Here is a 10,669-nt window from a genome sequence, read left to right on the forward strand (position 1 = left end):
AATGTCTCCCTGGAGGCCAGTGTTTCAGAAAGTTTCCATGAATTTTTAGAAAATATGCAACAAATAAAAATGTCTTTAACAATATAACTTACTTAGGCTATATCATTTGTAAGATTATATATATATATATATATATATATATATATATATATATATATGTGTGTGTGTGTGTGTGTGTGTGTGTGAATGTGTGTATGGCTGGTTAATATATTCAGGAGTGATTAAAACTTTATTTTAATGTTTTGAATATTTACACTATATTTATATTTTTCTTATTATAATGGAGGAAGGTGAAAAGAGAATGAATTGTCTTTGAAAAACATGTCAGGATAGAGAGTGTTGTTTAGTGGTTAAGGGCCCTGCTCTTGCAAAGGACCCAAATTCATTTCTTAGTGTCCATGTAGAATGGCTCACAAGCACATACATGTAACTTCAGCTCCCAGGGATCTAATGCCCTCTTTTGGTTTTCTTAGGCACTGCACTCATGTGTTCATACTCTTACAGAAATACATATGCACACACAATTAAAATAGAATAAATTTCAAAGTTCAAATATTGACATGCTATATTTCCAATGATATAAATAACTTCATTTAAGGGAGTTGAAAAGCATGGTTTTTTATTCAAGAGGTTTTTTTTTCATATATGTGTACCGTATTTATATCATTCATATGTGTGTACTGTAGTTATATCACCCCTCTATCTCCTCCTTAATTCCTTCTCACATTTATGAACTGTTCTTTAGATTTTGTTATATACATACATTTATGAACACATGCACACATTTACCCTACTGGGTTCATTCAGTGTTGCTGATGTATGTTTTGTGTGAACTACCTAGATTCTTAAATCTCTTATGAGTTAGGCTATTGAATATTTACATACACAAAAATCTGTGTGCTTTGTTCTTCGTATTAGGCATCAGGCATGGCATACACATGTCGAATAGCAAGGATATACCAAAAGTGCTCACGTGAGATGCTAGCTGCCTGTAAATACTGACATTACTTAGCAACATCTGGAAGTACCTTTCCCCCTGATATCACTAATGTTATTGCTGTTAATTAAGTGGCTTATTGGAAGGAGTGGATTCATTGTGAAATATTTGCAGTGCATTCTTGTCTTTGATGAGCAACAAGCTCTCATAGTTATGCTGCATATTTATATAATGCCTAGAACATAAAACAAATAAGAGGGTGAGACACTCTCCTCAGATCTTTATTTTTATCTTTAATAAGTCTTATCTTTAATAAGACAGTCACAGCCCCCTGGAAATATTTATCACCCATGCATTGCTTCTAGACATGTTGATTTAAGATATTAGCACCTGGGTGGTCTCTGGAACAGATGACAAACAACCTTGGAGGCTTGAAAAAGCTTTTCACAAGTTCTCCAGTGGCTTGAAAATAATAGCTATGAGATTTTTGATATTCTGGCATGTTCGTTTTCTAAAAGACACACTTAATGATACAGTTTAGGAGGGGAGAATGGCCTCGGGGTTTAAATGGCTTTCCTGAGTGCTATTAAGGAGCAGATTTAATAATACTTCAACACCTATTCTATAGACAAAGGAAATTAACTTATCCAAAAGAAATGTCTAAGATAAAGGTGAACTTCAATGAGCCAAGCTTTCGCAGCCTTTTTTGTCTGGTATCTCTTCTGCCTGGAGCAGGACAGGAAGGCTTCATCTAAAGAGACAACATGAACCAATTAAAAGTGTGCCTAGAGGAACCTGAGGTAGGCTTTTGTCCCCAAAGTGAAGTGCAGTCCAAATCACTCATGACATCATCTTAGGCATGGAGACCAACAAAGCCCAGAAAGTTGACACACTTCAGATTTTTTCTTCTTTTTAATGCCACTATTTTTCTATTGTTTAGCAATTATATATACATATAATGAGTAATGGCTAAGTTCAACCTTGTTTTCCATCTCTCTGATCTACCCCCATCCCTACCAACAGCTTTCTCTCCTTACTTTGTAAGCTTTTCTTCAAAAGTCCCAATATTCCCACTTACCACTGCTTGTATGGGCATGAGTATAGAACCATCTATCGGGGAAGGATAACCTCTTAGGAGGAGGAAAGTACTACAGCTTCTATGGCAAGCACTATAGGTATTCCTTAAACAGATAGAAATATATCTACCATATGGACCACTTCTGAGCAATTCCCCAGAGGATTCTATATCCCATTACAGTGATACCTGCTGATATCTGTTCATTTACCCATGCCATATTCACAATATCCACGAAATTAAAATAGGCTAGTCCATCAGCTGATGAATGGATCATGAAAATGTGGCACATGTATATAATAGGATGTTATTCAAGAAACTCCATTTTACTATTCTTTGAGGATTATATACAATATGTTTTGATCATATTTACCTTCCTTCCCCAACACTTCCCCAATTCACCCCCACTTGTCTTCCCAAACACCTCTTTAAAAAAAAACAAATAAATAAGGTCAGTTTGTGATACCCAAATATTCTCAGCTAGAAACTTTAAATAACATTTGAGTTGTTAAGTCTTGTGCTGTATTCTTAAGATATTGTACCTGTTTCAGGTTTCATCTATTGTATCCATATCTCTCTTCTCTCTAACACATCATTGATAGAATTATAAGAGATGGAAATTATGTTGTATCTTTGGGTTAATTAGGGCCCACTGAGGATCAAGGCTTAGAATCTTGAAAGTGATTTGCTCCACTGCAATACAAAAAAATCAAATAAACAAACAAACAAACAAAAAACCCCAAACCTCAAAAACAAACAAACAAGAATATCTCTTGGTATTTACACTTCCCTGGGACATGTTAGAAGATCATTTAAAAGATAATTAGAATCGTAGTGTTTGTGCAAGATATATAATGTAAGCACATACTTTTTGTACACGAAGTCATTCAAATATCATTCGGGTGTTGGCTTTGTCCTCTGAACTCTATGCTTCCACCAAAACCTTCTAAGTGCTTTGCTTTGCAGAAATGTTTACATTTATATGGATGCAAATGCTTTCTCTGCAATGAAAATGAAAGACTACATGTGACCAGAATGCTGATTAATTCAGATTCCTGCAGTTTTATAAAGCAAACAGTCACCTCAAGTGTATCCCATTACTATTATTTTTAAAATACAGATGTTAAAATCTCTTCATTTTTTTACTGACAACCAAAAAGCTGGCATGGACCTGATATAGCAGTCATGCCAAGCCTACCCCACCCTTTTGAAGGCAGTTCCCTCATACCTCAGCCATCCCCACATCTGTTCCCTCATACCTGAACCATCCCCATATCCATTCTCTCAAGTTGAGACACTATCACTGGGGACTTTGTGTCAAGTCTACACTTCATTATTCTCTTCAGTTTCCTGCAATGGTATTTCTTCCCATTACAAAATAACCATTCTAAATGCCAGTTATGGACAAAATATTTGAACCTTCCTCAAATTCATAGGTTGAAGCCTGTCCATAATTAGCTTATAAAACAGTATTTGAAAATACAGGATTTGAGAGGCTTCTAAGGTGAAACTCTCATGAGATATAATTTTTGCTTTATTTTTAAAATGCACGTTACTATTTTTAAAGAAAATATTGGTTTCATTGTGACATTTTCTTAATGTGTATCACTGTAAGACACTCATATTTCCCACCTCCAGTAGATCTTATACCTTCCCTGTACCCTCTTATGGCCTCTCTCTCTCCCTCTCTCTCTCTCTCTCTCTCTCTCTCTCTCTCTCTCTCTCTCTCTCATTCATGCACACACACATGCAAAGACACACACACAAACATACAAAGACCTACACATACACAGAGACCGACAGAGACTCACACACGCATACTCACACACAGTGACATTCACGTACACATACATACACACATACAGTTACACACAGATACAGACATACAGTCAGTCACATAAATATAGAAGCATAGGCTCTTACAGAAATGAATACACACACACTCAGGCAGACATACTCACACATACATCTAGATTCCTCATGCAAAGAAGAACAGGAGATACTTGATGTAAATGATCTCCTAAGAAGAGGGGCAAGACACCAACACTTTGCAATCTCTTTCCTTTCATAGACAGCCTGGGAAGGGCAGATAGATGTGAAGCTAGGGGCACCTGGCTACAGGTCAGGAAGATGTTCCGGGAGAGTGTGACCATGCTCACACCTAGGTCATAGACACTCAACTTTTAGAGCTATAAGATAACAAATGCTCTGGCTTAATCTTCCCAGTTTCTCTGCAGTAATCCAAAGAATGACTGGGGAACTTCCTAACACATTGGATAAGCGTCAAGGCAGAACTAGCTGTAGGTCTGGGCAGAGCTTTCACCTACACCAGATGCCATTCCTGCTTGACAAATTGTCCTGAAACACAGTGAGATAAAACTACAGCCATTTTATTTTGCTTGCTCCTCAGGCATAAGTAATTTGAAAAAGCTTGCTGGGCACCACTCTTTGGGTTTGTCCTGTGGCCATGTGCAGAGGTCAGCTGGGGCCACATTCACCTGAAGGCTGGCTCAACTGGGATCTCAGATGGCTCTTTTCCATACTTGGCAGTTTCTCCATCTGGCAGCTGGGAGCTCAGCCAGGCTGTCAACCAGAGCACTGACGTGGCCCTGGCATGATGGTTTTAGAGCAACCAGACAGCAGAAACAATGGACAGCTTCCCACACTGTCCCAAGGCAACTGGGCACTTTATTACCTTGTCTTGGAAGCTGTGAAATGTTCTTTCTGCCATTCCTTTTAGTCAAAGCAATATGTGCCCTCAAAAGGAGAATCAGATACTTGTCCATAGGCACATTTAAAGAAACAGGCCCATTTCTTTTTCTAACACTCGTTATTTCTACTTGAGCTATTTTTCCATTGCAATAGCTCATCACATCACAGTGTCTATTTAGAGATAGTCTCACTGTATAGCCGAAACTATCTTTAATTCAAGATCAGACAGCCTCTCTCCTACTTATATTGCCAGGATTATAAAAACGCATTAACAAGCCAGGTTTGCTTATATAATTATCTTGTATGTTTCCTGTATAAATATCACAATTAAAATTTGCTCTCTTAATCAATACAGCTAATGCCCACTACATAGAATTTTCAAGAATTCTATCCTACTGATTCAATAAGTAGAGTGTACCTATAAGTTCCTGTTATAGTATCACTAGTCATCACTATCTAAATCAAGGATCCAAGGGCTAGAGACATGGCTTGATGGTTCAGAGCCCTTGCTAATCTTCCAGAGGATCTGAGTTCAGTTCCCAGTACTCATGTTGGATGCCTTAAAACCATCTGTAACTCTAACTTTACAATCTTTGGCACCCTCTTCTGGTACTCAAGGAAATTTTCTTACATACGTGTGTGTGTGTGTGTGTGTGTGTGTATCTCGAAATTATACCTGTATATGCACATATATGTGTGTGTCTGAATATTATACATTTATATGGACATACAATATATGTCTGAGGATTACTTTACATATGCATATGTATAGACTTTAGACTCAGTGCAAAACGTGACTTCAGTATATGACAAAAAGCTATATTCAGGCAATATCAGTATTATGGCTGACTAAACAAGACCTGAAAGAAGACAATATAATTGACATGAAAACATGCATAAGATTAATGTCATAGACCATGCCCCTAGTTGAAAAGCTACAGGCAGTTAATGATTGTCAAGAAAGGGAGCATTGGCCATGCCCAGGAATGAGATGCTTAATAATTTATAATTGTTTACCCAATACCAAGCAGTCAGCCCTATAAACACACAAACAAACAATACTAAATGGAATCAGGAATCAGCAGGTCAGTAAGTTGTGTTTAATGTATTTGTGTGTGTATGTGCGTGTGTGTGTGTGTGTGAGAGAGAGAGGGGGGGGGAGAGAGAGAGAAACAATAACAATGAATGAAAAGGAAGTATCAGGGGACATGGGAGGAATTAGAAGAAGGCGAAGGGGAAGAAGAGGAAATGATGTGAACAATACACAAATATAAAATTTTTAATTTAATTTAAAAAAGAAAAACATTTTTTATATTTTTATTAATTTTGTTTAAAACCCGTCAAAGGCTAAGGACATGCTCATTTTGCTTTCTACCTTATATTTTATACATCTACTAAGTTCATATTATGCTATATACATTAAAAAGTACATTAAATAAATTTTTAATATCAGTATAAAAATGTCAAAGAAGTAAATCAAGAATATATTTCTTTTGCTCTTCCTCATCATAAACTCTTCAATCATAATTTGTTTTTATGTCATGAGTTCCTTGTCATATTTTCTGAATTTGTCCAAAAACATAGTGGTGGTCTGGACAATAAGCCACAAAAGAAGCAGCATTTAGATTTCAGTTGGAGTTACACCATCTGGATTAGGGGTTTAGAAATATATCCAAGTGAAATATCATGAAAATGGACCGTAGGGGAAAAAACTCTGTATTGTTAATCTTTGGGGGAAACAATGAAGCTAAAATAAAGATGGTGTATTTTTCCAGTGTAATGAACCTCGTCAGTTGCCACTGTGGCTGCCAGAGCGCATTTGATTGCCAGTTGTTAAATGAGCCTATATCTCAAAAAGTGGAAATATATCACTCAGCAGAGCGGCAGACAGATGATGTTTGCTTTAAAGACCAAAATTAAACCATTGCTATCAGGAAGGGCAGTTTTCCAAAAGCCAGGGTTTCAGTACTTCCCTTAGATAGTAGGGAGAAACTGCTGTTTCCTCTACATTCTTCATTTTCAAATGTATACAGAATCAGGTGTTCAAGTGGCCCTTAGCTGACAGATGTGAAGACAACTGAACCTCACAGAACATTTGGGAGCTATTAGAGGCAACTAAGAAGCTATGCTATGCCTCCACTTAGTCTACTCTGGCTGTGTTTCCATTAGGTTTGTTTTTTTTTTTTTAATAACAAATGTTCTGGTCACTAGTCAAAGAAAAGTTAAATGCCCCGAAATGGTTTCATCAAGTTATTCATACTCTCAAGGTATATATGTCTCCATCTAGGGGAAAAAGAACTCACAAAAACTGTTTATAATCTCTATGTAGGTGAAAATGAATACCCAATATAATTATAGAAGGGAATCAAAGATAAGTGCTCTTCCAAATAGGTCTTTTCTTCCTGCCTGAGGCCTGTTTCCTATGTCACTGATGGCTTAGAGCAGTGATGTATTAGTTACTTTCTCATTACTGTGATCAAATACTTAACAAAAGCATTTTCAGGAAGGAAATGTTGATGTTGATGCTGGCTCATAGTTGGAGAGCATGGTGAAATAGTTATGATGGATTTGCTTAAACTAGCAGACAGGAAGCAGAGAGCAGTGGATGCTGCTGCACAATTCTCATTCTTTTTTATTCAACCCAGGGCTTTTCCCTATAAGATGATGTCATTCATACTTACAGTGTAACTTCCCACTTTTATGAACCCAGTCTAGAAAGAAACTCCTTCATAGTCATGATTAGATATTTGCCTCCTAGGTGATTCTAGATCCCGCCAAATTGACTATGAGTATTAATCATGTAATATTCATTGTGTGGTATTTATACTTCTTGCAAAACTTTGTTATCAATATTATCTTAACTGCAAGTAAATATAAATTCAATAAATATAAGAAGAAGGGTCAAGCAGGCCACTGGGACTCACTCAAAGTGAACCATCCAGTTTTTTTTCCTTAACAAGGAATTTCTACTTTGAAGATCCCAAAACTACATTGTCATAGTTTATCAATGAAGCAGCTCAAGCATTTCTATAATTCACCAAATGACCATTTTCTGTCAAGCATTTTATATGGTCCTGGTTGGTACTTTTTATCACGCTTCACTACATTTGCTATTATTATCACTTGTAGAGAAATTATGACTCAAAAAGGAGATTATTCATTTGTCCAGGTCATGAAGTAAGGGTTCAAACTCAGATCCCCCATCTTTGAAACTGACTCCTGTGACCTGTAGGAAGGGATGAATGAGTGGAATAGGCCTGCCAGTCATGTGCACCTGTTTGGCACCAGGTATACAGACTCTCATTCCTGACTCTAGAGATAGCAACTGTGCAACAAGAACTGACAACTTCACCTTTTTTAGGATTGTTCTTATCTTTATTTTCTAGTGTTTACCTTATACATTTTGTGCAATCATATCACTTAGATACTTTGAATGAAACTACCATCTTAATTTATTAACATGTAAGCAATATAGCATAAAATTTCCATTAATTAACTGTGTAATTCAAGAACTGGTGAGATAGCCCTGTGGTAAATCACATGTTCAAAGCATTGGGTTTAATCTTCAGCACTATGGCAAAAACATGCAAACATAAATACTTAAGACATGTGAAATTCAGAGTATTTTAGTTTATTTGGAGCAGTGCAACCATCAACATTATTAATTTTTGATCATTTTCTCCACCCTAGAAAAAAATTCTCTACCCATCAGTGATCATACACTCTTTAATTGCCGCCATAGCCTATCAAAAGCTTAATCTAATTTCATTCCCCACACAGTTGCCTGTTATGTGTGCTCAATATAGTGCCTTTTGGATTTAACTTCTGTCATTCAGTTAAATACTGTCAATCCCTTAAATGCTGTTTCTCTTAAAATAAAGGCAAGCATTGAATTATATCTGTAAAGATAAGATGATTCACAGAATGTTTAGCACAATGACGTGAGCTTTGTAGTTCATGTTTATAAACCTAGCTATTATGTTGCCTAGGCAGAAAGATCACAAATTGGAGGCCAGCATGGGATGAAACATAGTTTGAACTACACAGGAAGACTCTGTCTCAAATAAATAGACACAAAACTAAACAAAATAAATAGTAAAAGAAATGGAAAGTTATTAATTAAGATACCTATTGTTAGAATAAATAATGAAATGGAGGTTTGTAGGAGATACCAGATGAAATCTGAAGATTGGAAGGAATACAAGTCTCAGGGGAAGATTGGCCCTGTCCATGAGGACCCTCAGACCAGTGGCTCCTCATTCATTGGCTGGCCTCATTCACAGTTTACTCTGTAGTAGTTCTACTATCAATTTATGTGGATTTTTTTTTTTGTATAGAGTGTTCCTGTCAGCTGTAGGATATTTATAAGCATCTGGACATCTTAAAAGGCCAGTAGCAATTTCACCATCATAGCACACATGCTAAGTATGATAACTGAAAATATCTGAGGCATTGCCAAATGTTTCCTGGGGCAAAATATTTCTTGGTTAAGAATCTGTCCTAGACTTTCCCCATGACCTTAGAGTATTCCCTGTCTTCTAAATAAAGGACTTTCTATTCTAATAGATAATTTTATGATGTAGACAGCTCTGTATTGTCCAAAATAATGGCCTGTATTTTTAAATTTAAGTTGACTACATTTTGATTAAAATTAAATGTGTGTACCTCAGTGCTACTAACAACCTACTAATAAGAATTTTTATCACGGACAGCAGAATGAAATGATTTTGTCATCATTGGCAGTTCCATAGCTGAACACAGATATAGGGACTTTTAACTAGCAAGTAGCCTTGGGGAAAAGATACATATTTCTTCAGTTTATTTAAGGACTTCAAAAAAGTGAACTTATAAAATATCTTCTTTGTTCTACAAGAATATGAAGATAAAAAGCAGTCCCTAGACTTTGTCTGCCTCATGAACTTTTTCAATGCAGTATGAAGATGTCCTTTTTCTTCCTTTTTTAAAATTTGATATTTTATTTACATTTCAGATGTTATCCCCTTTCCCCATTTACTCCCCACCCAGGAACCCCCTATCCCATCTCCCTCCTCCTGCTTCTATGAGGATATGCCCCCACCCACCCACTCGCACATCCCCACCCTCGAATTTTCCAACACTGAGGCATCCAGCCTTCATGGAACCAAAGATCTCCTCTCCCACCTATACCCGACAAAACCATCCTCCCCTATATATACAGCTAGAGCCATGAGTCCCACCATATGTGCTCCCAGGCTGGTGGTTTAGACCCTGGGAGCTCTGGTTGGTTGATATTGTTGCTCTCCCCATGGAGCAGCAAACCCTTGCTCTTAGAATGGGAACTGCAGATCTTTAAAGTTAACATAAAATTTAAGAATGAACATGTGTACTCTTCATTGGAATACACTCAAGGTAGAATGTACTGGACCTAACTAAAACTGGGTGGGTTAAGCAAAGGAAAGTTAGAAGGTGCTGGGAAGATAGATATAGAGGCAGTTTGAAAACCACAGCCCATGCCAAGTCTGGCATGAGAGAGACAGGTAGTGACATATGAGTTGTCTTTGGCTCTTCATGTCCAGCTAACTCAAGAATTCTGGGCTCTGAATGGCTATTGTTAATGATTTCTCTAAGAAATGAAGCCCCTCCAATAGAAGGAGGGCCCTATTTTCTGAGTGAAGAGGAACTTGATAGAAGTCATTTATGGGAAATAAAAGTGTAAAAAAAAATGCCTGCCAGCCTTAGGAATTAAAATAACAAAGACAACAACAACAACAACAACAACAACAACAGGATTAGAGAATTTAAAAAAAAAGCACAGCACAAAGCAGTGCAGCAGCATAGATTAGAATAGGGTGGAGTAGGATAGGATAGGATAGGATAGGATAGGATAGGATAGGATAGGATAGGATAGGATAGGATAGGATAGAATAGAATAGAATAGAATAGAATAGAATAGAATAGAATAGAAT

At 36.9% G+C, this 10,669-nt stretch overlaps 1 protein-coding gene across 8 annotated transcripts in view; it reads left to right on the forward strand.

Moving 5' to 3' along the window:
- Ctnna2 (catenin alpha 2) overlaps positions 1-10,669 on the forward strand; it is a 1,083,974-nt gene that overhangs the window by 474,151 nt on the left and 599,154 nt on the right. Inside the window, exon 8 of one of the 8 annotated variants that reach the window (XM_028762292.1) lies at positions 5,207-5,219. The exons of the other annotated variants lie outside the window; for them this stretch is intronic. Within the exon in view, the coding sequence (XP_028618125.1) occupies positions 5,207-5,219 (13 nt within the window). The remainder of the gene's footprint in view (positions 1-5,206; positions 5,220-10,669) is intronic. 8 annotated transcript variants of the gene reach the window in all.

Source organism: Grammomys surdaster, unplaced genomic scaffold (assembly GCF_004785775.1).
Source record: "Grammomys surdaster isolate TR1022 unplaced genomic scaffold, NIH_TR_1.0 133, whole genome shotgun sequence".
In the NCBI taxonomy this organism is placed as follows: Eukaryota; Metazoa; Chordata; class Mammalia; order Rodentia; family Muridae; genus Grammomys; species Grammomys surdaster.